The sequence below is a fragment of the Emydura macquarii genome, unplaced genomic scaffold (assembly GCF_026122565.2).
Source record: "Emydura macquarii macquarii isolate MOO-44397 ecotype Brisbane River unplaced genomic scaffold, CSIRO-AGI_Emac_v2 contig_1876, whole genome shotgun sequence".
Classification (NCBI taxonomy): Eukaryota; Metazoa; Chordata; order Testudines; family Chelidae; genus Emydura; species Emydura macquarii.
Window position 1 is genome coordinate 11075209 of NW_027132013.1, and position 27578 is coordinate 11102786.

Below are 27578 nucleotides of genomic sequence, written 5' to 3' on the forward strand. Positions count from 1 at the left end.
GGGATTCTATGGGCATACAGGTGCTCTACCACCCCTTTGGAAAGTCTGAAATAAACACATGCTGCACTCCAACCCGCAGTGAGCAATGTGTGTTGGATGGTTTCATGACCATAAAAGAAGCAATGGTGGGGCCTTCTTGACACTGGTTCATAACTAACCCATCAATGAGATCTGGTTTAACAACACCCGTATAGCTGAATGAATACAAGCTCCAGCCTGATCAAGAGGGAGAAGACGTCAGTACAAGAAATCTGTAGCTCCTACTGCCTGCAGCCCCTCTTCTAATACAATCACTGTGCTCAGATTTACCTGCCTTTGTTATAGTCCCGTGGTTTCTTTCCCCAACCCCATCTGTCAGCCTGGTTATACAGTACCTTGCCTTTGCGGTTAGGCTATGCTGAACCTTTTCTTACTCAAGCCCATAGCAACACTAACAGTGCTGGATATAACATGCACACAGCCATGCAAGCTGCATTTGCCCTTAAAGGGGTGAGACACAGGGCCTACAGGTCATGCTGGGCACTGCTCTATATTGAGCAGAACAGCATGACTTGGGCTGGGTTGTTGTCCTTTTCTTCCTCTACCCCAAAGAAAGATCCTTTCCCAGCCCCTGCCTGCCTTTTCCAGCTGAAAGGAAAGTAACCCAAAAACCCAGGATCCACTGAGTTACAGTTCATTTCCAGACCTGAATTGAAGATCATGATGAATTTCAACTAGCATCTTCTGGCTACGCTAGAAGGTAACACACACCAGCATCAAGTAGTTTAGCCTCTTGCTGCGCTTAGCCTGTGGCTGCTATCACTATTCTTTTTAATGATCACATTGTTTTAATGATCACATCCTCAGCTCCAATATTTTCAGCATTAACAAGACGTTGCATAGCCCAGATGTGCAATGCATACAACGGCCCAAGTTCATGCAGCTGTTTATAAATGCCAAAAGCAGGTAACAGAAACAGGCTTTGGGGAATAGTTGTATGGAAGAGGCAGCAGGCTTTCCCTTGAATGCTCATTGGATGTCCATGTTAACTTTCAGCCAGAAAAGAATCCCTGATTATACTAAAATGTGGCCTTTAATGTCCTTCAGCAGAAACCTCAACTGTTCAGACAGTTCTGCTTCCCAGAAGCCTGCACATGCTCATTTCAGATCTGTCAGCTCCACTCTGGTGCACAGACTGGTCCAACCCAACAGCGCCCAATGTTCATGCATGAATAAGTCCAGGTCATCTATCCCATCCTTCGGGCTTCAGTCGAGTGGAGAACAAGCAACATGATAGTGGGAGGTCTATAGGGCAAGATAGTCTCTGCTTCATGCTTGTCACTAGAAGAGTAAAAGAGCTAGTACTGTGGAGCAAGGGTTAAGTCTTGCTTGGCCTCCAGAGTAATGGGAGGAAGTGGTCAGTGCCCAATGAAGTCCTATTATGCCTTCAGCATGTTGGGAGAAGGCACCATGTCCCTAGTGCTTTCCCCTTCCTGGCCATTCTTTATCCCAGCCATATAGGATCCTGAAGACTTCAGGATGTGGTCCTTTTTTCTGCTGAATCCAATAGGCAATTGGTAACTATACAATAGGAGTGGAAAAGACTAGCTGGCTCATCCAATCCATCCCTTTACTAGAGTATGATTCATACAGGTACCCCCAGCCACAGTGATGTATCCACTGTCATCCTTATTGACGCTAGGCTTTTCCTCACTCTTGCTAACAGGGTGCAGCTCCACCGGCAGCAGCAAAGATGGGTGCTCTAGCATAGACGGGACATAAGTGGAGTATTTTCACTATCACCACCAGCGGGGGAGCTACAGCAACGGGAATTAAGAAGGGCAAGCGGGGGAGGGGGGAAGCAGCGGCAGCACAGCCTATGGATGAAACCTTCAAGGCACGGAGTCTTCTTCATACTTAAAAGAGACTATTGCCCAGCCTCATACCTTTCTCCCCTAATGCAACCCCTGTGTTCTTTCTCCATCCTCCTATTCCCAGGGACATCGGTTTTGCACCACTCCCCCTGAAGAGATCCCCACTAGTCTAGACTTGAATGCAGCTTGGCTTGGAGTTTCACCGGTCTTGGATTGTGCTGTGATTGGTGGGGGAATAAAGATGTCACCCTCTGTTCTTGTTGTAGGTAATCCAGGCTTTCCTGCCACCATTTCCATAGTGGCTAGCAGCAATGTAGATAAATTGTGTGTTACTGCTACACGCCACCACAATACCCACTTGCAAATGGAGTTGTACCCACAGTCCTGGCTTAAAGGGGGAAAGGCTCCAAATGTGTGTGTGTTGGGGAGGTTAGCTTAAAGGCTCCCAGCCTGCAGGGCATGGGTTGAGTCCTTAACTGGCTGCCTTTGCTCCCCCTCCCCTCGGGGATTTGGTTTTTATGTGCTGCTCTTATTGTGTGCTTTGCTCAAAGGTTTCTGAGCTTGTGATTCCAGTGGCCAGTTTCCTCCATTTTCTCTGAGCCTGGCTAGTCCTTACATTTTGTCAGCCTTCGCTGCTGCGTTCTCTTGCCTTCGCTAGACAGGACATGTGGGGCAGGAGGGCATGGGTTAGCAATCCCCCTGCACCTCCCCTGGCAATGGCACCAGCACCGGGTTTACACACTGATTCATGCCAATAAGTGGAAAAGAAGGGAATTGCTTGAGAACAAAAAGGACCAACAAAAAATAAGAATGCAAAATTACCAACAGAAACCCCCACCCCATAACCCAGAAAGCATCAGGGATTAGATTTTCTTGGGTCGCCGTCCAACTTGGTAATAATAATAAACTGTGATAAGGATGAAGAGGGCCCGGCTGGCGAGGAGGAGCATGGCACCTGCAGATATCCGGCCACTCTCGATGAGGGTGATGGTGGTAACTGAAGGAAAAGAAGGCACAGGTTGATAGCAAAATAACAGAGTTCATTTAAATAAATACAGTGCAGTTCTCTAGCGCCCTTTAGTGGGGATTCTCAAAAGATGATTTACCCATCCTGAAAACTACAGGATAGCTTTACCATTTCATAGACTCATAGAAGATTAGGGTTGGAAGAGACCTCAGGAGATCTAGTCCAACCCCCTGCTCAATGCAGGACCAATCCCAACTAAATCATCCCAGTCAAGGCTTTGTCAAGCTGGGCCTTGAAAATGTCTAGGGATGGAGATTCCATCACCGCCCTAGGTAATCCATTCCAGTCCTTCACCATCCCTCATAGTGAAAAAGATTTTCCTAATGTCCAACCTAGACCTCCCCCTCTGCAACTTGAGACCATTGCTCCTAGTTCTCTCATCTACCACCACTGAGAACAGCCTAGCCCCATCCTCTTTGGAACTCCCTTTCAGGTAGTTGAAGGCTGCTATCAAATCCCCCCTCCCTCTTCTCTTCTTCAAACTGAATAAGCCCAGCTCCCTCAGCTTTCTGCCCATCGATCCTTCTTTCTGCTTCTAACATTGGTGCCCCAGTACATGATTCACTTGGAGCATTAAGAAACTGATTATATATCTTAAAACAAATATAATGCTGGGGCCACACTCGAGTAAATTACATATGGGGTATGGACAGGATCCCTCTATTTTGTGATTTCACAGCCACAGAAATGGCCATGGTGTTTATCCTTTGCCCAGGACCAATGCACCATCATTTAAAATAGAAAAGAAAACTTTATCTTCTGGCACACTGCCTGAAATACCCTACTCAGTGTTAATTCCAAAAATCTACAGCTGACAGGTTAAATAGTGAGTTTGTTGATTTTTCTCCAGAGCAGAAACAAACAAACTGCTCCCTCAAGTAAAAAGTTGCAGTTATTCCCCTCCCAAAACTTGTTACTTTCCCCAATGGCTACTCTAGAAAGCAGTCAAGGCCCCCTCTATGGAAGAAACCATGGTATATAGGAAACAATGTGTGAACAGTGTAACATATATTGAATTTAATATCAAAACAGAGCATGTTGTGCCAAATGTTTATAGTTCATGTAAATTAAAATGGAGGATTTTTATTAAGTGACGCTCTCATATAATTTCCAGTCTGCCACACCAGAGCACCACCAAATCTAGAGATCTATCTACAGAAGTTAGTTCCACCCTGCTGTGGAGTGCATGGAGCCTTAGGGGGCAAGCAGGTGGGAAAGTGGGCGTTAGGGGCAAAATAGTGTTAGTTGGACCAATCTGGCATTCCATGGGTGTGCACACAAATGTAATTTGCCCCCCATGTAGAAGGAATAGGGGGAGGGTAGTGGGAAAAGAAACAGCAAGGAGGATGTAAGATTCTGGGCCCAATTCTCCACTGCCTCGCGCAGGCATTTGTTTTGTTCCCCCTTTCCACAGGCATGCTACTGTAACTACTTTAAGAACAGATGTTTAGGTTGGATAGTGGGCCTCATCAGACCCAGCTGGGAAGATGTCAGATGAATGAGGAGCAGCTGATGTCTGTGAAGGATGAGACAAAACTACTATAAAAAGCAAATTAGTTCCATGATAAAGTGATTCCCAGCCAGATAGTCTATAGGCAACTTGGGGGAAGAGCTGACAGGAGTATAGAAGCTCTGGTAAGTAAATCCCTGGATCAGAGTCAAGGTAGCTGTTGGATTTATGTTGAACTGTTTGAAGGGGGAGGGGTTTGTTGAAAATTGTTGGCATAATCAATAAATAGTAGCCTGCAGAAAGGGCCTGAACAGATGCTGGGTGTGGCATTTAAACCCTTCCAGGGCTGGTCAGGGATGTGACTGGCCTGCAGCCACCCTTGTGACTTTGTAGAGCTTTATGCCCTCTTTACCCTCCTATGCCCAGTTTGTAGATGACCACACAAGAAGCTAAGTGGCAGAGAATCAGACCCAACATGCCCAGGAGGGCTGAGTATTACAGCAATTGTTGTACCAAGTGTCAGACCACATAGATGACTGCCTCCTCTGCTGTATCCTCTCTCTTCAGCCCTCTGGCTGGGTAAGTTTTGTCCATCTAGACCACCAGGAGCCCAGTGATGGTCCCAGCTGCACTACAGTAAGTCTAGGTAATGCCACTAAATTCACTGAGGTGACTCCAGAGTTCCACCAGTGTAAATAAGAGCATAATCTTTCCCCTGCTGAATGCCAAATCGGTGCAAGTTATACTGCTTTGCCATTTATAGCATTCCCTTCTTTCCAGGTAGTTGTGTGAGGAAGGATCATGTGGCCAATTCCTTCTGCTTCCTCCTCCCCTACCTCTCAGGAGAGCTACTCACCTAGGAATTGCACCCCAAAATAACAGGCTTCTGTTAGCAGGGTCCAACGGATGACAACCTTCTCAACGGTGTACAAGGCATTCCACATGATAAGGGAGATACCTGAGACAAGAGCACATGACAGAACTGCTAGACAGACAGACATTGTAGGGGAAAGGGGCAGCTGAGACACCTTCCCCCCCCCCCTCCCCCCCCCCGCTCCTCTTCTCCTCACAGGGAATCTTAGAAGCAGCAACAACTAATGAGTGAGGCCACAAACAGCCATGACAGAGTTGTGCTGGTGGCCCCAGGTTATGGACTGGGTTGCTGCAATGTATTCTGGATGGATCCACCTTCCAGGCTTGACACTCCTAGACTGTCCCAGCCTCAATCCAGTGACCTAGCTTGTCTCTGCACCTAGACAACATGGTAACGAATGCTTTGGAAATGCAGGCACACCAAACATAGGAAGATGGGATGGGGACCAGAGTGACCCATTGTGAACAATCCTGGGGCCAGGGAGATTGTTGACTGGGACATGGGTATTCATGACATCCCCATGGGGGAGAACCAGCTGCAGCTCCGTGCCCACCTCCCCACATGATTGACCAAGCTGCTAAACTCCCTCCCCCCACATTCCAGATCTCAAATAAGCCAGCTCCAGTCATGAGCCTTTTCCCTTACATGGCTCTGAGTCATGTTTGTGCCCTTCCCAAAAAGCACCACTGTTCAGCAGCTCTGGGACAGAGGGAGGAGACAAAGGGAAACCAGGGCCCAGAAAAGGGGAGCTGTATTACAGCATTGGGTGGTTTCAATAGCAGGCAGCCCATGCTGTGCTTCCATTCTGCACCGCCAGGTGCTGCTACAGGCTAAGGAAAGGAGATGGGCAGCCCATAAGCCCAGAACAGACTTTCCCTATGTACCAGAACCCCTGATCCTGCTGCCCACGAGGCACAGCACCTTGTATAATTCTTGCCACCATGAAAAGAAGGTGAGAAAGACCTTGCACTGTTGTAAGCAATCCCCTCTCTCCAGCCATAGCTCCCTCTGTTCATAATCCTCCGCATCAGAGAGAGAGATTCACAGAGTGATCTGACCCTGTGGGCGTGGCATGTGCAAGTTTAGGGCTAATGAAAGGCAGCAGGGAAGGCTTCTCCCCTCCCCACTATATATGCCACCCTGGGAGTCTGAACTGAAGTGAAACCAATTTATTCATTGTCATTCCAAAGAGAAATCTGTTAGCACTACACTCTCCCCAAGTCTCCCACCTTCAGATCCTCCACCCTCCAGCTTTGCTGCCACCACCACCTCCTCTTCCCCACATGGCACTGAAAAAAAGTGTTCATTAGTGCTCTGAATTTTTCCATGCTTGCTAAGCCTGGAGGTTGCACAACATGAAGCCGGGGAGGCAACCCCACTTCCCCAAAGGATTCCAGCCTCAGGGGGACACGGGTATTGCCACAGGAACAGGTCAGTGGCTGGTCTAGCTCAGTATCCCCATCTCCCTCGTGTTCTGCATCAGGTCAATGGCCCATCTAGACTGGTGTCCCCACCCTCCTGCTGCACCAGTTTGGACCAGTGGCCCATCCAGTCTACTATTCCCTTTCGGGCAGCATGGAATCTCCTCCGCTCCCGCTGTGCAATACAATACTAGAGAAGGTATGGAGGGAGGGGATTTTCTTGATCCTAGAGCTACGAGGGAGTTGAGGGAGTTGGACCTCTTTGCAAAAAAATAATTTTGTTGAAGTGGCAGTTTCCTTGATATTGCCTAGCTCTGTCCTACCCAGCTCTCAGGTTATGTCTGGTGCAGAACTTTCCTTCCTCCTACCTGAGGCATTATGATTCTTCTGAGTTATCCAACATCTCCCCTCTCAGTCCCACTGACTGAATCTCAAAGCTCAGTCTGCACCTTACTTACTGAGAAGGGCTCCTCCGTACAGCCTAATGGGAGTCTTGCTGTTGACAGATTCCTCTTCGAAGACGGCATCATAGAGCTGATCAGGGAAAGTGAGCGCCTAAGAGGGGCAGGACAGAGAGAGAGAGACTCAGCTGCTCTGCATGAGATAGGGTCACTTGGGAACAATGAACAGTAGAACCGCAGCAGTTCCCCCTGGGATGGAGAGAACACACTGTGCAAATAGGGGTTCTGCATGTGTTTTGGGTCACTTGGGGGAGGGGGAAGGGAGATTTCAGAGGAATAGCTTCCATGCTCTCCTCAGTGACAGACCCCTGCTGCCAGCTGTGGTTTTATGAACCTGCTAAAAGAGGCTGGGACTCAGGTGTTAGGAGGAAGCTGTTAGGGAAGCTGTTGGTAAAAACCATTACAGACACAGTGCGATCACAGGCCAGGGAGAGAAAGCGGCAGCAGCTGTTGGAGGGCAGTGACGACCAAATAATGCATAGGAGCATGCGGTGTCAGGACTGTGCTTTGGCAGCCAAGGGTTGGGCTCTTTCTGGGAATGGTTCTCCCACTTACCATGATGGCGACCCCAGAAAATATGATGGCAGAGACGAACTGCCAGACCCTGCATGGGAAGAAACACAGATCAGAGGCACAGAGATCCTCAGACCCTTACTCTTCCATCTGCCCAAGCAGGGTGGCCCCAACTGTGTCCTGGAGAACACCCCCACCCAGGATATCAGCTTGAAGGTAATTCAGTTCGTGATCCTTCCTTTATGTTGATGGAGAGGCTGTCTACTGAGGAGAAACCAGTATGGAATAGGGATAACCAGCAAGGGATTTCCTGGTTAGCTGTAACACAATCAGTTTGGGGCAGCTGACCGAGGAAGCCCCTACTACAATTCAGCTAGACATTTGAGGCCTGATTGTGTGCCACTGAAATCAGTGGAGCAGGGACAGGTATCCTTTGGGCATCAAGGGGTAGGCTAATGGGCTTGGGTATTACACATTCAGTTTCTCTCCTTACACCACTCTTTTAGGCTTCTCTATATAGTCACAAGCTTTGGTTTAGTAGCCAGTCAGGGCTGGGTATCCAACTGGAGCATTCCCATCAGCTACAGGACCACCTTAGAACCCCTGGCACACCCCAGCTTACCCCCAAACTCATCGGCTCATGAAGCCCCCACTATTTGCCTTTACTCCAGACTGCCTTTCCTCCATCCTGACTCGTTTTGCACACCTTTCCACCAAGATGCTGCACTTCTACTTGCAGCCAACAGGCTGCAGTGTCTCCCAGATCCTTGTAGTCCCTTAAGTTGTGTCCCCCAGAAGGAGGAAACTTGCTCACAGCTGCCTAAAAGAGTCTACAACTAAACCCCCCCCCCCCCCCCCCCAAAAAAGCCTCCTCTCATAATTAATCCATGCTATCACAGATACCCCAATGCACCTTGGGACACATGAATTAGACTCACAGCTCATCCAGTCCACAGTTGGGACACTCTGGCAGTATACAGCCCTGCCTTATGACAGAATTCACAGGTCCAAAGCCAGCCCTGAGGTTTCTCACCCTATATGAGTCACTGGCTCAGCAACACCTCAAAAGGCAGCTTGCCCCCTTTTAATTTAAAGTGCGTTATATCCACATTCAAAGTTCAGAGATAGGCTAGGCCTCCGCCTCCATGGTTAAGATCCCAGATGATGTTTAAAACCAGGAACTCTGTTCCATAACACAGGGGAGACCCTCCCAAACACCATACAAGAGTATGAGCCCCCACTCGACCCCCCCATTACACAGAGGAGGGTCACCTAGGCCCAGATCTCAAAAGGTATTTAGGTGCTTACCTCCAATTATTTCAATGGACGTTAGATGCCTAAATAATTTTGAGAATCGGGGCCCTAATGCACAAGGTGAATGGTATCCACACAGCACATCACTGGGACAGGCCCATCAAAGAGGTTGGGATACCAACACACCTCACACAAGGGAAAGCCTCACTTCACAGGTGAGAAACATGCTATGCATGGTGCAGCACTCCACCCCACCCACTCAGCCTGCACAGGGCACACAAGCCACCCGTTGCAAAGGAAGCATCACCCAGTACACTCCTTACTGCACAGGAGGCATCCACCCGAATATTGCATGGGTGAGCCACCTCTTCACCGGAGATCCTCATGTTCAGGGTCATCCTGGCAGAGCCTGTACACCCATCAGCACGTGTCCTGTTCTAAGCAGTATCAGCCTCCCTGAACACTGTGTTGACAGAGCCCCAGGTGCACCCTTCTGTGGCTAGCCAGGCTGAGGAGGAAGCAAGGCTGCAAATGGTAGTGGGGAGAAGGCAGCAAGCCATGTAAAGATTTAAGCCCCAAACCTCCTTTCTTCATCTCAGCACTCCCCTCCTAACCGGACAGCCTGAGTGCTCAGACTCTTCATGGAAACTTACCTGAGCCCCAATGGTTCCCGCACAGCAAATTTTATTTCATTGCCCAGGACTTGGCTGATCTGAAATTCAAATGAGAGCATGTGAAGTGTCTGACCAGCCTATCCCCACGCTCCTGCAGACAATATCCATCTGCCTGAGGAGAGGACATGTCTCCAGCCCCACATGGGATCTCACCACTTGGTGGAATCACTTCCCCTTCATCAAGATCTGTTGGCCCCCTTTGGTAAGTTCCCAAAAGGTCATTTGAGTCTTATCAGGAGCCCCACACTCTATAAGGAAACTCCCTCTCTTAATAGTGTCTCTTCCTCTCACTGGAATGAGATGCAATATTTTCCCCTTGGTGGAGGGTCTCCTCATTGATGTGTGGGAGGGAGCAGCTCTCTACTTACACAGACAGTGGTTGTTGGCTGTGGAGATGTGTATAGGGTAATGATTCTCCAATAATGTCCATTTTGTAGCAGGTTTCCTTCATTAGAAACAGACACACACACACACCCAGATCTCACTCCCCTTGAAGTATTCCATTCTGTGGACCACCAGGAAGTGTCCTCCAACCACAGTTCAAGAGGCAGTGTTCTAGGGGTACCCATAACCAGGTATGGGGGAAGGAGGGTTGAATACCCTGAGGAATTATGGATTAATGCAGGCAGACAGGACCCTACAGCATTATCCCTATTCCCTCTGATTTCACAGCTTCATGCTACTAGACTCTGGATAACATTAAAACGTTCTCTCTACATGTCCCCATCAGGATGGGAGCTTAGCTGAGTGCAGAATAGCAGAATAACTGTGCCATGTTTGTGGCACAGTTACCAAGGTGCCTCCATCTCACTCAAGGCTCCTCAGTCTTTTCACAAACCATGCTCAGCAAATCCCACCATTACAGCCGCACAGCCTCAGATGCATTCAAGAATCCAATGGGCCACTTCCCATGAATTTCAAAGGAGGTAACCTGAGAATGGGTATGCTGGTTTATGGGGTGCTCCCAAACACCTCAGGAGCCAGTTGGAGTAAATGAGCACCAGCAGGAGACTGGAGGCAGGGAATGGGAGCAGAAGAAAGGCTAGTTACAGGTGGCCTAGCATACCTCAGATGTGAGACACAGTCCCTTCCACTCTCCTGGGGATATTGAACTGTCTCTGCTCCAATGGGGATCCTGCTGGCAAGAAGCCATTTAAAAACCACTTAGAATAAAGGCATGTCTTCGGAGAGTCAAAGGGGAGGTTTCCTAAACTGGATCTGTCAGATTGGTATCATCTAGTCCAACTGGCATGGCTGTGGGGAATGAAGTTAAGGAGGGAGCCAAAATTCAGTACTCTTATATCAAAAGATGTGGGGGCACCGGAGGAAGCAAACCCAAAAGGTGTCCATCTTGTTCCAGAGCTGATCAGGAACTCAGCAAGGGATCATTTAGGAGATTAAAGGAGAACCGCAGCAGAAAGGCCTCCCTTTAGGCGCACAAGGCAACACCAACAAAGGGGGCACTATGCAGAGGAAAGAGAGACCTTTACCAAGCAGATGAGAACAAAGGTGACACAGGCAGCCCTGGTAGCTTCCTGCCTGTCTCCAGCCAGCATTGTCAGCTGGGGAGGAAAAAACAGCTTTGCATTCCAATCTGTGTTGTTTCCTGCATGTAGGGAAAGGCAGGGGGAAGCTCTAAGGGCTGCAATGTGCTACTTACAGCTGAGACAAGTTTAGGCAAGCACTCTCTTTCTAAGCCCTCCAGGGCCAGACTAGTCCCAGGGGGTGTCCAGGGGGCAACTCAGCAGGATAATGTTCCAAGGGAAGACTTGGCTCAGGTGGCCTTCCAGAGGAGCACTGGGCAGTTCCCTGGATCTGTTGGGTTTTTGTTTGTCTGTTTGCTTTTTTTAAAAGAACAAACAGACTCCACACACCCATTTGCAACCCAATCCTCTTTGGGCACCAGGAGCGTCTTATAAATAATTGCACCAATTTCCAAGATACCTGCATCAGTTTGTGCTGAGTAGATTGACTGGATGTGCTGAGTGCATAAAGCACAAGCTCAAAGTCACCTAATGGGTACCCTGACAAAATTCCAGCAGTGGTTTAGTAATCTGAAGACTGAGTTCATATCCATTAATGTCCATAGCAGTTTACAACCAACTTTAGCCCATCAGAAGAGCATAGTGCATTGTACTTAAACTGCTTCTTTATTCATGCCATGATAGTCCATCTCCATGCTTTGCAGAAGTCTGAGGAAAACAATAGCAGCAGCATTCTCTGGCAAAGGGATTCTAGAAATTAAAGTAGAGGTGGAAGGAGTTGACAGTGAGAGATCAGTGATCCCTTCTCATTACAGTCCAGGTGGCTTTCAGCTATCAAGTTTCCATTAGCATTTTGGGCACATTTCACCCCCTGGTTAATGCACCAAAACTCTTTTCATATACATAGATTTGTTTTAAGCTCCAGGCAAAACATAATGACACATCTCTCTGGATCAGACATACCAAGGCAGCAGACAACTTTTGTGAATACCCAATTCCAAGGGATCTTTTCCTGTGCAGGTTCCCACCCAAGGAAGTGTTGCTGTTCTTCCTCAAGCATTGCCAATTGCCAGTTTCCTTCCCTGCTACATCTCACATTAATGATTCCAAAACAGTTACCTTGAATTCAACTTTCTAAATTAGAATCAGGAACTGGCTGTGCTGGGGTGCATGTATCAATCCGGTTCAACTCTTTCAAAACAGAGGGTCATTTGTCAAGTTCAGAGCTGGATTTGAACTGTGAACACCCCCAAAGGTTTGGGTGTGCTTGTATGTGGGGTTTTGATTTGTGCATGCCTCTCAGATTAAATGAGCCTCAAAAGGGCAAGTCTGGACTGATATGATCAACTGGACAGTCCTTCCAAGCCCAGCCCTAGCCCTAACATTTTGAAAGTGATTGAGGGTACGTCTTCACTGACGGCAGCAAATTCTCCGCTGTCAGATCGATCTATCTGGATCGATTGAGCGGTCAGTGAAGACCAGTTCAGCTGATCCAGAAGTGGACGTGTTAAAACCACCCCCTCAAGTGGCACAGCGCAGTGAAGATGCCACGTAGAAGAGGAGTTACAAAGTCAACGGGAGTTGCACAAGCTACCGGTCGACTGCTGCTGAATTTGAAGGTAAGTGTAGACCAGGCCTTAGATAAAGGATTCAGGTACAATTAAATGTGGACAATGATCTACTGAGGGTGACCTGATACTATATGTCTTTTTCATCTCTTAATCCCAAGACTATGGGCCAGATCCTCATCTGTGACTAAGTCCTCTTTGTGCAACTCCAGTGACACACTCCTAAAGGACAAGTTGGGGGTTCTTCTAATGGAGAGGAAGCTCCTGGTGATATAAAGTTACCCAAAACCCCTTCACTTTCCCTCCCTACTTGGGGCATTCCAGGGCATGCCAAGAAAGGGAATGTGGACTGACAGAGGTGAAAAGGAGTGGGGGTTGAGTGTACTGTTTTGTCAATCCTGGGCCAATGTTATGAGCCTTAAGGGGACCATTCTTGTGGCTGCTCTGACTTGTGTGGGGGCTGATTCAGCCCCAATATGGCCCTGATATCAGGGGAGGTCTCAAAACCGCTTCTGTCTCCCCCGCTAAGCTGCACCCAGCATGAGCTCAACCGAGGATCAAGCCTAACGACTAATTCCTTCAAGCAACTGTCAGTGCTGCTTTTCAGTGTCTTGCAGTTCCCATCCTTTGCAATCCCCTGTCAAAAGATTCTGTGTTATTTCTCTTACACAGGCACTGCTGACTATGGAGAACTCTGTTTCTGTATGAGCAATACATGGTTGTGTGTGTGTGTGAGTGGGATGGTGACAGAGACAAAAAGAAAGATGAAGCTGTGTGTGTGTGTGTGTGTGTGTGTGTGTGTGTGTGTGTGTGTGTGTGTGTGTGTGTGTGTGTGTGAGAGAGAGAGAGAGAGAGGGGGGAGAGGGAGGGAGGGAGAGAGATGGATGTGTGTATATCTGTATTCTCAAAGGGAACATAAACCACCCACAAAGTTATGCATATTCCCAAATTTATAAAGCACCATCTCTAATAAGGTGAGAAGAGCAGCTTGAAACTCCAGGCCCTGCCGCCTCCACATGCCTGGCAGTTCAATTCCACCCACGGCTTAGATGCTTCTGTATACCACACCAGATGTGGCTGCATCTCAGTTGCAAAGCACTTCCTGAAGGGCTTGATGCATTAAAAGGACAAGGAAAGATTCAAATGGTCACAGAGTGACTCTCTCTCTCTCTCTCCAGAATCTCTCACTGGGTGTAGGTTCCAATGATTATTACACAGCAAAGATAATATGTTGTGGTGATCTGGGGGATGGGCTATTATTAATCTTACAGATAAGCAGATGCTAGGATTTCAGAGATCCCATCCTAGTTTATAACCAGTCCACTGCCTCTCCCTACTTCCCCTTTTCTCTTGCCCTGAGCACATTCTTTCCCATTTCCCCTCCTCATACATGCCTCTGTTGTCTCCCTGTTTCCTGCCCTCTCCATGTATCTTACTCCTTCCCCCTGTCCCATCACATTTCAGGTTGCTTCACCAAGCAGGCTATTATTCTACATTCACAAAGGTTTTTAGAAGTAGACATCCCCTTTGCTCAGTTCCTTTCCCCAGGGCAGGGACTGAGCCCCACCATCCAAACAAGTCTTCCCTCAGTTCAGCTTGCATCTGCTAGAGAGAGGTCTGAGCCTCAGATTGTCCAGCTCTCTGTCCAGAATTTTGGTTTTGCCCATCCTAGAAACAGGCCCAAACTGCACGGTTCAAATTCAAATCTGAATTTCCCCAAAGTTTAGGATGTGTTTGATCTGGGGCTTTTGCTTTGGGCTCCTCCCTCCCTACTACCACCACTTTGTTTTTATCTCAGGCAGAAGAAAGGAGAGTCTCCAGCTGAGCCTCATCTCACTATTTATCTGGTCTTTGACATTTCTCACATTTTTTTGGCTACTCTTCTGCGGTGAAATGTCTCTTTAGTGACCTTTTCATTTAGCTGCATGCCACAGAAGATTCCTGATGCAGAGCATCTCCCAGCTTTGGACCTCCACAGGTCTCTGCAAGTCTTTTTCAGTAGACCATTGCTAACATCTATCCAGACCCAAGGAACGTAGGATTCAGAGATGGATTGCCAAGTTGTTCCCCCTCACTTGCCCTTTCCTCTCTCCTTTCTCCATCAATGACGGTTTTGCTCAAGTAATAACAGCATGATTGTGCCCCCTGCACTTGATTTGAATTCCAAACTGGCCTGGAACCAGTTTTCCCCTCTTTGGGCAGAGAGATGGCAATGAGGGGCACAATGGGGGAAGGAGGTGCAAGTTCCCATTCTCCCCAGGGACAACCAGTGTCTGACCCATTGCAAGAGCCTTTTTCAATCCCCCTCCTCCAGCAAAGAGCATAATCCCCACTCTCTCCATTTAGAACCATCCAAATTCCTCAACCCGCACACCCAGAATAGCGTTACATTAGCACAGTGCACGGAGGTGGTTCTTACCTTAGATCTATGAACTTCCCCATCATCATCTTCCCCTCCAACCCCCAAGATCTTCCGTGTCTTGAGTCGGCTCACCAGGTCTGTTTGGCTGTGCTTCTTCATTAGAGGTGGGGGCTGTTTGGTCGCCATGGTGGCTCACGTGCAGTTTCTGGCTTGGGTAGAAACTGAAAGGACAGAGGAAGTCAGGAGTGCTGACAAGGAGCATCCCTTGAGAGATAACATCCTCCCATTAAAGGAGTTGAAGACGCTTAGCCCCTCTCAACGGCACACAGCACCTGGCAGGAACAAGCTCATTAGCTGGAGTGTGCCGTGAACAAGAGTGGGGCATTGCTGTTCTCATGACAGGCCAGACTAGATTTGCCCGCAGCTGGGCAGAGAGAGGATTCTTGTTACTTCATTTTGAACTAAGGAGCAGCATTTCTACCTATTTCTTACCTCCATATCTATTTGAATGAAAGCAGCACCAGGGCTTGAAAAAGGAGACTCATTTTATATGGGGCAGGAGGCAACCAGTTTCACGTGGCTTCCATAGGACATCTAGGAAGGAGGTTCTGTGGCTTTAATGTATGTACTTTAGTGCTAGTGACAGGTGCCAGCCTTAGGGACTGATGTCCTCTCGTCCCAGAACAAGTCAAGTACAGGCAGCAACAGTGCAGACTGGCCTCCCCTCTAATTCCCTGACCAGGAATGACCCCTTCTAGGAGCAAAGGAAGTGCCGTGTCTCCATGGCCTGTTCAGTCTTAGGCCTCTCTATGAGCATGGAGTGCCATATGGCCCATTGTGAGGGTACTTTTTGTAATGTGGACATGTGTCCCCGCAGGAACAGAGACCCACCAACTCATTTCACACTGGTAACCGCCGGGGAGCTGCCCATTAGAGTTCCAGTGAACAAAGCAGCAGCAGCTGCAGCCCTAGACACCCCTTCCTCTTTCACGACATCAAAGAGCCAAGGAAATTCTGTCCACAGAGAATAAATTCTACATTTTGAGTTTCCTCAGAAGCCACAAAAGTGGCTCAAAAACCATAGAAGAAACCTGCAGCATAAACATTCTTTTCATGGCTGCTCCAATTAAACCCCTGCTCTGTGTGCTTTTATCTTCCTAATTATAGTGGGTGGAAGAGCTTTGTTATCAGCTGGGAGCCTGTCTTCGCTCCAGATGACAGAAGAAGGGGGAGCCCAGCCAATCCAAGTAGGGCTAGCTGGTACTAAATGCTCTTAAAGGGACATTGCCTGCCACAGCACTCATGCTCATGAATAGACCACATTAGCAAGGGCCTGGGTAACACAGTCTCCTCTGATATCTCACCATAAGGTCTGACAGTCCTTCATTTATGCCATCTTTCTGTGATTACATATTCTCTCACTAGGATCCCCTCAGAAAAGAGGATGGTACTGCAGAAGGCAGGGGTGCTTGAGCTTTGTTTAAGTGAAGGACCATCATGCGATATGACTGTGGGGAATGTAGTGCAGACAGACAGTTCTGTCAACGTGACAGAGACCCTAGGACTTCACCTAACTTGTGTCAAAGAGCAGATTGCAGCCACCCTCATCTTTAATACAGACATGCAAGGAATAGACTGTGGGGACTGGAGGCCCCAGGATGCAGTGCTCCACCTTGGTCTGTGTAGCATTGCATGCTGGGATGTGTGGTGTCTTCCAGCTGTTCCTCTATATTAAAGAGGACAGCCATGAACTTAATGGAAGAACCATGGCAGTGCATTTGGCCTGCGAGCCTCACTTTGTTCATCCTGGCATAAAGTGATGTTTGAGACAGACTGTGAAATCAGGAGCTTAGCATCTTCTCGCAGAATTTCCCAACCTAGAGGACATTAAATTAAATTGCTCTAGGGAAGCAGTTGGGGGTGAAGAAAGCTGCAAGTAAACAAATGGGGATGCACAGCATGGGATATGGGGAACTGGCATGTAGCTCATTTACCTTCCCTTCCTGCTTCTGCAGCAGATCCTAATGTAGCCCATGTGTAAAGAGCTACAATCCACCAGTTCAATCTTCTCTTCCATTGGCTGAATTGAGTTCCACAGGAGCACAGTCCCATAAGGTCACTAGAGATATGCCCACTTTGAAAAGTATGTAGCCTTTAAGGAATGGGCTGGACAGGAAAGGACAACCACAAGGGGAAAGAGGAACAAACAAAACAAAAACAAAGAAAACCTAGAAAAGAACAAAACACAAGACTAGGAGAAAGGAATGGGGAGGAGGGACAGAGACAGAGAGAAAGGGAAGCATCTGTCCTATGGAGGGCGGGCATGATGTCTCTGTCATTCTCCTCACCTTCCCCCCCCCCACACACACCTCCCACACACCTACTACAGTTGAAAATTGCTTGGCACCTTCTCAGACAAGACAGTCTCTCTGTCTTACTTGCCTTCATTCCCTCTTGGCTTGGTCTAAAAACAAACATTTTTTCTGAGCAGGGATGGGACTCTAGTCTGGCAAATCCCTTGCTCAGTCCAGATTTCCCCACAGCTGTTCCCAGAGAGTGGAATCTGTGCTAGGGTATATCTACACTGCAAATGGGCGGTATGGGTCCCAGGGTGGGTAAATGGACACATGCTAGCTGTGCTCAGCATAGCATCCTCAAACAGCAGTGTGGCCATAGAGACATGGGTGGCAGCTCTGACTAGCCACCCAAGTATGTTACCAGGAGGACAGATGGGTTTGGACTCTGGCAGCTAGCACAAGCTGTCACAGTCACACTGCTATTTTTAGTGTGTGAGCTTCAGTAGAGCTAGTGCATCTGTCTACCCACATTGGAAAACACCCTCTCGGCTGTTGTGTAGACATAACCTTGCTGACAAAAGGGGATGGGGCTCCTCAGAATATCCCAGCTGAGATGTTAGCTGAAGGAAGCTATTCTGGTGTCAGGTGTGAAGAAAGTCCCCCCAACTGTAAGATTTCCCTGGTTCAAGCTAGGTCTTCATTGCATGCTAAGCACAGAGTAACCATTCATAGGGTAAGTTAACCAGTGAAAGCCCAGTAACAGGGTCCTGCTGTCACACCCTACATCTGCACTGGTACTGTATCTGGCCAGGACAAGCAGTACAGTGCCACAGCTCATGGTGCTGTTCTATTCTCTTTGTCAAGTTAAAGTCATGGGTTTTGCTCAGTTCAGCCCAAAGCTGCACCAAGGTTCAGGTGCATTCATACAGCCAGGTGACAGCATGCTGATGCATGGGTTTGTTAGTGGCCATTGATCTGTATCACACATCTCCAGCATTTGAAGCCAGAGAAACAGCTTCCTGCAAGCAGGAAGCTGAGCAAAGGCCAATCAATAGTTTATTTCCAGTCCAGGGGCTATGAGGAGGGATTGGAGGGCCATCATGCCTTGATTGTTGCAATGGTCTGTGGCTGCTGTCACCTCAGGGTAGCAATACACCCTAACAGCTACCTCAGGGTCTGCCCTATAGCTGAGGTAGTAATGGCTGCCTTGCCATATAGCACACGGCTGTGTGAATGTGGAACACGTCAAGTGGAAACTCATGGCTGAGCCTGAGTTAAGCATGTAATGAAGATAAGTCATCAGATGAACAGTGCTCTCTAGCAGAGCCTATGCTGGTGACAGATCAGGAGCCAACTGTTGCTCTGGTCTGGGAATTCCCGAAGAGTGCCAACTATTTCCAGAACACAAACCCACAGGATCTTGGGTTAAAGGTCATGGCAGTGGCATACTGTGAGTCTTGTATTTGTGCCTTCCTCCTCCACCCGCCATTGGCAGCAGCAGGAGGGGTCAGTAAGTTGATTTCCTGCTCTCCCCAACTCCCTCTCCCTTCCCCCCCCCCACTGGGGGGGGCAGTGAGTACGGCAGGGAGCAGGAGTGACAGGGGCAGATGTCCCCTGGCGGCAGGGGGTGCCTGGCCCCTGCACAGCCCGAGTCCCCACGGCTCTCTCACTGCCCAGCACGGCGGCAGAAGGGCTGGGAGAACAGGAGGCAGAGGGGACGGGTCGGCACAGCCACCCCACATGTCAGTGGGTAGCGGCTCCTCCTTCGAGGGCCCGGCCAGCACCCGGGGACATGCCCCCCCCCCCGGCCCCTCGGTACATCACTGGGTCATGGCTGACTCCTGTACTCAAAAGGAGTTAAATGACATGGCTCTGACCAGACTATTGGCAGAATTCTTTCCACCTACACAGTTCTGTTGTTTATTCTCTTCCAGACGCTCCTTTTGCAAAAGTACAATCCAAGGTTTTTGAGCTGTTGAACTGGGCCTAGCCCCCTTCAGTCATCCTCACAAGTAGCTGCAATACAGCTAACTGCAGCAGCCAGAACCTAGAGAGATTTAGCCAGTGAGAAGGGAAATGGGAACCAGGATCCCTTTCCCACACTATAGGACAAGCCAGGCAGGCTAAAGCAAGAGTCTAGAGAAGCAGTTTGGAGTAATTAACTAACTCGGATTTTGCCACCATATCAGATCCAAATGGTCACAAAATCTGAACTAAATCTATGCCCAAAACTTGAGTGGAACCTGTGCCCCCAAGCCTCCCCCCCAAATCCAGGGCTCCAGAAACCTCAGCAAACATTTTTATCATTTCCTCCCAGTTCCTGCTGCCTCTACTTCCTGGCTGGACACTAAAGCACAAGTACTGAGATAGTTTGCTCCCTTGGCATTTCCAACTTGGCTGGAATCAGGAAGCACCTGAGATGCCATTGGAAGGCCTGTTGTGATATTTCTAGCCCCCTGTTCTGATCAAAGGCACTTTGATCAGTCTAAATAAGTGTCTGGGCTGTCAGATGCTCCTCTTGTCCAAAGTGAATCTCAGGACTGTTCAGTTTCCATCCATCACTGGATGAAATGAGTTGGAGAACAAGAAAGACTGAATGAGACAGTCAAGACTCAAGGTTGTCACTAACTAGTGAAGAGCAACCACACCAGGGCTGGCTCAGTCTGAGGAGTCTCACGTTACAGGGGCTAAAGCCTGAATCTTCCCCTGACCTCTCCCTGAAACCTTCTGTCAAAGGATTCGTGTGTGACAAGGCCAAACAGCCTCCCAGAAGAAAGGAGGAGGTGATGGTTTAGTGTGGATGGGCTGGTTAGCAGAATCGCTGACACTGACAAATTAATGGCTGTTAACATTAATGTTAAGTGCCTAATGCTAGCTCCCCAAAGCAAAGGAATCCAGAGTTGTGCTTTGTACTTCTGACCCCATTGCCCCTAGGGATATGGCTGGGGATAGTAGAGAGAGGAGCAGTGCAGAGCCTTATGGCTCAGCCTCTCAGAATGATTAATGCTCTCCTCTGCGGAAGCAGAGTTGCATGTTTGAATTATTCATCCCCTCCGATGTTGGCTGGGTGGGGGAAGAAGAAAGTGGGAAACTTGCTAAGACACACAAAATCTGCCAGAGGGAGAGGAATTGAGCCTAAGCAGCAGCATCTCCTGGTTTCCAAACATATAGAAGCCCTTCCTTGTGAGCTTCATAGATTTGGGCTCATTAGTTTTAGTGAGGGGGGATGCATGGGTGGGGAGTCACTCCACACAACATCTCACCAGGCCCCTGCGGCTATATCGCAGAAAAAGAATGTTGATCCTGCCTCCTGCTCTCTCTCTCTTCCTGGCCAGAGGTTTCAGAGGAAGGATATCTGGTTTTGGGTTTGCTTGTTTTTTTTTAAAAAAAGAAGATGAATAGAGCTGGAGGATATTCATCACCACATTGTTTCCTAGGGTGAGGTAGATAGGATTGGATGGCTGAGGGGACTGAGCATGTGATATGGAGCCTTTTGTCTTTAGAGCACCAGTTCATCTCTGACCCAAGGCCAACTGAGACCAAAATTCATTCTCATCCGACGACTGGTCAATGGCCTCTGTGAAATGAGTTGCTGGGTCTCAGTCCAATTCTTAGTTGATGTTTGCTCACATCACCATTAGTACTATGTACCCTGAGGCTGCTCTAAGTTGTGCCAGGAGACTGGCCAACAGCCAAGACAACACTGGATTGGGCAGGAAGAATAGAAAGGCCACTTAAGGCAACATGTGTAAATATACCCAGACCCCAACCAAAAAACACAGCTTTGGCATGGCATAGGATCTGGTTCTGTGCCTCATCTGGAAAATAATTTCTACCTCCCAAAGGCAATAAGAGGATCACTTTGTTAGTGTTTGTAAAACACGCCTCAGGTAAAAGTTAAGAAATTTAACATTTATATTTCTAATATCTATTAATCTGCCCAGACACCAAAGAATTCAGAAGAGAAGTTGCCTTGTGATTCCACTTGCCATTGCCATTTGTGCACTAAATCTTCACTCAGCCCAACTGAAACATTTCAGGGGCATGATGAAGATTTCCCTGACACAGAAAACGAATATAAGATGCTCAAAGGCAAAGCCATTTCTCCCTTGTAGAAGGCCCAGCATTGCATTATGTCTGCAAATAGCTCAAAGACAAACACAGACACCAAACTTTTTATTTCAGCTTCATTTTCATTTTAACCAGGGGAACTGGCTGAGTCAGGGGAATGGAATACGGTTCTTTTAGCTTCTAGGTCGTCAGCTTCCAACTGACATGTCAGCTGTCACCAAAAGTTGTCACCATTGGACAGGTGTTCAGTGGCCCCTGTGAAACAAGTTTGGTAATCTCAGTCTGATTGCAAGGGGGCAGGTTTTGCTATTACAAGGAGCACTAACTGGCCCTCTTGTTGACAGTCTCAGGACAAGTGCTGAATGGGCCGGGAGTCAGAACTCCCTTCTCTAACTGCTAAAGATGGCCCTCTTCCAGTGTGATATTTTTATTTGCTATACTTCAGCTATTCTCTTTGGGAAATTCTCTTTCAAAGGTTCTGCAAGGAGCAGACTTCAGGTACCTGGATACCAGGGTGATGAGCACATTAGACAGACAGGTAAGTGATAGTTAAGATAGACAGATCTGTCACAAACGTGTTGGAATTCATTTCTCAGAACTACAGGCTCTGTGACCATTTCTTTTTATCATGACACTCTCTTATGAAGGACCTGATAGTACCTCTTAAGTGATCAGGGCTCAGCCTCAACACATCATATAAGTCAACTGCCTGCCATCTCTATGTAAAGAAAACTACCAGGTAGCATTCCCTCTGAGGGGGAGGGAACACAGATGGGGGGGAGATAGAGATTTCAGCAATCTGTAATGAAGAAGTGCAAGGTAGAGTCTCCCGTAATGGTCCAACAAATCACACCCTGCACAGCAGCCATGTTATACTTGATTCTCAGACACGGGACTAACGCCTGCAGCTTTTCTCTTGCTGCCTCTTCTTGTAAGGCCTCAAAGACAGTAATTCACTTATCCAGCTCCTCCGCTGCCTTTCCCAGGCTCTAGTGTACAGCAACCATAGAATTGCCAAGTTGAGGGCACGCTGTCCTATGCACTGCAGCCAGCATGGGACAGTTTGGGCTTGGGAGCATGGAGTGACCACAGGGAAGTGTGGGAGGATGTGCAGGGTTAAGGTCTATTATGCTCCAAGAACAAGACTAATTGGAAAGGGGGAGAGGGGAGAAATAATTTTCCATATAATATTGTTACTTTGTTAAACCTCTAGCTGCCAGATGCTGGGACTGGATAACTGGGGATGGATCGCTTGATAATTGTTCAGAACCCTCTGAAGCACCTGACATTGGCTGCAGTCGGAAGACAGGATACTGGGCTAGATGGACCATTGGTCTAACCCACTATGGCTGTTCTTACTGTTAAAAAGATTTTAGGCCACAGCAACCCATCTGTCTCATGTACTTATATGCGCGCACTACCATAGTACTTAAGCACCTCATAATCTTTACAGCTAGTCTACACTAGAAGCGCTACTGCAGCGCAGCTGCGCCGATGCAGCTGCGCACCTGTAGCACATCTGGTGAAGACACCATGCTGCTATCCACACTAGCGGGTAGGTCAGTGGAACTTACATCGCTTGGGGAGGGGGTGGCTTATTCACACCTGAGTGACACGAGTTATCCCGACATAAACAGTAGTGTAGACCAAGCTCTCATGTATTTACCCTCACAATACCCCTGGGAGACAGGAAAGTGCTATTATACCATTTAACAGATAGGTGCTCTCTGCCTCCGTTCCCTAAGTGCCTTGTCCACGGTTACACAGGAAGTGGAGCTGGGTCTCTAAGCCCCAGGCTAGTGCCTTGATCACCAACCCACAGGAAATGACAGAGAAACAATCAGCCCCAAATCCCCACTCGGATTAGAACTAACTCCGCTTCCTGATTTCTATGGCTATACCTTCACTATACATAAAAAAGGTTTGTTTGGGGGTTTAGTTTTGTTTTTACAGCAGGATAGCTAATGCAGCCTAGCTATCCTACCGTAAAATCCTAGTGGAGACAAGGCACCTGTAGTTTTTACCAGAAGAGAACAATGCAAACTCAATATTATACTCCTGCCTTATTTACATTGCAGTGAAATTTACAGTGCCTTGTCGTCCCTAGGCATTACAGTGGTTATCCTGTGGTAGAGAAACCCCTTTTTGGGGAAGAGAACACAAACCCTAAGTAGCAACAAATATATGTTACAGTGGATGGGGACCAAGAGATCTGAGATGAGGCTTCACTCCGATATTTTGATTTGTTTCTCTCTCTGCCTTCAGCCAACCATGCCAGAGTATCACTCACTATCCACCCGCCCCCACCCCAGTTGCGGCACATGGAATAGCACACTGTGGATCAGAGAGGCCGCTCTTTCCCTTGGCTCTCTTTCCAAACTGTCTCTGCAGGTGAGGCTGTCACAAAGGCCCAAGGAAATGAAATCAGATCCAGTTTGAATGGGACCAGCCATCAGGAGTGGGGAAAATAATTAACTCAGAAGCATTACAGGACTACACAGTGTGACCAGTCTGGCATTGGTAATAAGGAATCACTCTGCAATTCACATCCAGTGACTGAACTGGAGACGTGGCATTCCTTTCTTGTAAAGCAAGCAGGTAACTATGGAAGAGGAATGTCATGTGCCAACAGGCCTCTGAATGGAGGAAAGGGCCCACCTGATGCTGTCAAGAATGGGTAAGGGGATATCTTTTATTGGACCAACTTCTGTTGATGAGGGAGACAAGCTTATAAGCTTATACAGAGCTCTCCTTCAGGGCTTGCTAGAGTGTCATTCCCTATAGTAGCGTAGGGTAGGCAGTACTGTGCTGTTTACCTCAGGAAGAGAGGTGGAGTGTTGTGTGTCTTCTCTAAGAGCACAATAGAAGGAGCTGCTAGTTAAACACCAAACAAGTAGGGTGATGGGTCTTCAGTCTGTGGACTGCTTTGTAAGAAGAAGCTCTTCTTACCCACCAGATAGTTTAACTTCATAAAGCACAGTCATTGGGGCTGAAGCAGCACAAAGTAACAGCTAGTAGGGCCTCCATGGTACTGCCAGGTAAGCAAGATGGTCTGTATAAACTAGGAAGCTTTAGAAAAATAAAATCCAAGGTGCTTCCTATCAATTCTGAAGTCACCTCTCCTGTCCCCCTACATGCTGAACTCTGCCCTCACACACATGCTTTCCATGCAGCCTCCTAGCTATGATTTTATACAGCACTCACCGCCAGGACACTCCCAGCTAACATCCTTCCCCCCCCCCCCTTGCCCTCTATTTACCACCCATGCTCCCACAGATCCTTTGCTCTACCCACTCTCCTTACGCTCTTTTCACTCTCTACATTGTCTTTCCTGTCCTCATGCTCTGTAGTAGCGATACATGGCCATTTGCACATGTCATCGCTTTATAATTTGCTGCAAAAATCCCCTAAGGGAGGAAAGCAGCAGAGAAAATGAATGTATCATGGTTATTAATAGCAAAACCAATGCACACCCCCATCTCCTTAGAAAAGCAAGCCCGGGGAACTTTGCAGTGACAAGGCTGTAAGCTGTTCCAAGGGCCTTTTGGAGGTACAAAATTGCTGGAGCACAGAACCACCCCAACTACTCCTCCTCCAGCCCCTGGCATTCTTGCTGCACCAAGGCCCCCTCTATAGAGCCACAGAACAGGCATGTATTCCCTCATGTGTTGCTCTCCAAACAGCTGCGGGAAGGGAAGTGAGAGCAGCTAGAGGAATGGAGTAGGGCTTGGGAACAAGATGGGGCAAAGAACAGTGCAGAAGTGGGAGGGGCACAGGGGATATATAGGGAACATCCTATCTATACATCTCTAGCTGACATCCATTTCAGGCTGTGGCAGGTTTTAAGAGACAAATTCAAATTAAAAAAACAAAAACAAATATGGGAAGGAATTTACCACACAGAACAAAATTCCCAACAGTCTTTTCTGGTGCTGACTGGAAGAGATTGCCAAAGCCACAGGTTCAGGGAATCTTCCCCTTTTTCTCTGGAGGGGAAGCGGTTGGATCTGAGGAGCCTAGCCTCAATATTGCTTGCCTGCCTTTCTGTAGTCTTGCTTCCTTAGCTCCAGTCTGGAATTTTCAAATCCATTTTCCTTGTTGCAGCAGCTGAGAGATACATCTCTGTCTCAGGGATTTTATTTTCTAAGTTTTTCAGCTTTCTTTTGAGGGGAGCCAGGAAGTTTCCTTCTGATTTTTTTTTTTTTTTTTTTTACACTTAGTGTGAAAGAAACTTTTCAACTTCTGATTCATTTTTTTTAAAAGGTGTTTTGTTTCCCAGTATGAGTTAAAAAGCACTCAATTATTTTATTAGTTTCCTTAAATATAAGCTATAATTATACAGCACCCACGCAGCTACATGGCTGATAACGGCCACCTGCAATGATGCAACAAGCCTTCCAAAGATAGGAAAGGCATCTGTGTCCTATCTTGAAGAATAAACACTTTGTTGCACCTCATATCAGCTTTGCTAAACATGCTGTGTGGCACACTGCACATGCTGTGTCATAAATTGCATGTACTCTGCCACATACATGCATGCTGTCACATACACATGTTGTCAGTTATGTCCTAAAGTTTAGTCAGGGTGTACACTTTGTCACATCTTACTCATGCTGACAGACACACACTATCACACATTGTCCATGCTGTCATGCTTGACAATACACATGCACAAGCTTATACATTCAAATCACATACACCAGATATGCTCTACCATGCTAATTTGCTTTTCAGAAAGATCAACTGACTGCCCCTTGCTACGGCCGAGTGTTTTAACTGTAATATAAAGTACACAAGATGCAATCTGCCAGTTCAGTAGCTCCGATTTCTAAGCATTATTTGCATAAAACACTCAATTCCCTTCCACTTCTTTCTCTGATAATGTGGTAGCTCTTAGCACTGAGCCAACTGCAGCAATCCATCAGCATAGAACTACTGTAGCTCGAATGATTCAAACAACTGCATAGCCCATCTCAAAGTAGCTCCAGAATCTAGAGCATCACTTTAATAATCGATTGGCCTGCCATGCCAAACAGCACAGGGGTAACTGCCTCACCATCATGCTTAGACTGGGAACTCTTACACGGACTGTACATCTCCAGAGTTGCTAACAGATAATAATGAGAGACAGGTGGGATATGAGCTTCCCTCATGCAAAAATGCATTTAATGTACTGCTCTCCAGCTACACTGAGCGATAATCAGATGACTCAGGTGTCATTAGCAGAATACTCTAAGCAACAGTGTTCCCCAGGGCACCAGGGAAGGGAAGAAGAGGGAAAAAATATAATGGAATAGTCACTCCACATGCTCTTCTCCTTTAAGAGCACCAAGGGCATGGGATGTGTTCCTCTTTCATTTGTCTCATCCAGCCCTGCTTTGTGTTCCTAGAGTACAATCCTGGAATCTTAACACATCACCTATCCTAATTTCTATTAAATAACATCACACACACAAAAGTCACACACTTTTTACAGGATAAGAATTTTGGTGGATTTACCGTCCTGGCCCTTCAAAATCCACTGAAAGGGTCCTTTCAACACTGCATAAGAATCGAATATTGTCCAACATTTTATTTCTGCTCACTTGAGGGAATACATCGGGTCAAATGAATCAAAGGGATAGCAGGGAAAGATACCTGCCACATATTGACTGGTCCTTTAAGGAGAGTTGGGCTCAGCCTCATCTGTGATAGACCAGCTATACTCACACCCCTCCCAAACTGATCCTGATCAGCTGGGGATTAGATGATGTGGGTCAATTATTGGGTGCAGCTGGGAAGGAGTTAGGTGATGTCCCTAAAAGGCTGGGAGAGCTGAGTAGAAGGATGGTTGTTCCTGTGACTAGCCTTCTCTCTAGTGAAAGAGCTGATGGCCCCTCAGAAAGGTTCTGAGGGAAATAATATAACCTAGGAAGAGGCAGACAAGGGGAGGGATTTCAAGATACCAAGGGCCATTAGTCTGGGAGGCAGTACTCTGGAAAAAGTGGGGAAGAATTCTGCTGTGTCCAGGAGATGATGTATCTGCAGACAACTGAGCCCAGGAAGGGTGGTAGGGCTTTTCCTTGTTTTGGACTGTGGGAAGAGAGACTAAAAAGGAGCCCAGGTGGGCTGGAAGACCTTGTATTTGTTACCTTTAATTTGTTTGACATCATTGCTTTTGGACATTAGTTCTACCTGCTTCTGGCATACCCAAAGAGTGATATGGCTTGAAGACCAAGTCACCATTCCCACCCCCTAATGCCTGAAGGTAGAATGGGGCACAGCTGCAG

General features: G+C 47.7%; 1 protein-coding gene and 1 long non-coding RNA gene across 3 annotated transcripts in view; one reads left to right on the forward strand and one right to left on the reverse strand.

The window, feature by feature from the left end:
- Nucleotides 1–561: 561 nt before the first annotated feature.
- Nucleotides 562–27578, reverse strand: part of TP53I11 (tumor protein p53 inducible protein 11) — a 41815-nt gene continuing 14798 nt past the window's right edge. The window contains exons 2-7 of one of the 2 annotated variants that reach the window (XM_067557601.1): nt 14999–15162; nt 9507–9565; nt 7642–7690; nt 7084–7180; nt 5187–5288; nt 562–2850 (exon numbers count right to left, since the gene is read on the reverse strand). In XM_067557601.1, coding sequence (XP_067413702.1) covers nt 2717–2850; nt 5187–5288; nt 7084–7180; nt 7642–7690; nt 9507–9565; nt 14999–15127 — 570 coding nt within the window. In that variant the 5' untranslated portion in view covers nt 15128–15162 and the 3' untranslated portion in view covers nt 562–2716. Of the gene's footprint in view, nt 2851–3928; nt 4397–5186; nt 5289–7083; nt 7181–7641; nt 7691–9506; nt 9566–14998; nt 15163–27578 lie in introns of those variants that run through there. The other variant, XM_067557602.1, reaches the window with a different exon arrangement.
- On the forward strand, nt 4465–9650 carry LOC137159388 (uncharacterized). Its single transcript, XR_010921624.1, has 3 exons — nt 4465–4515; nt 4757–4909; nt 9554–9650. It is a non-coding gene; the product is annotated as an uncharacterized lncRNA (long non-coding RNA).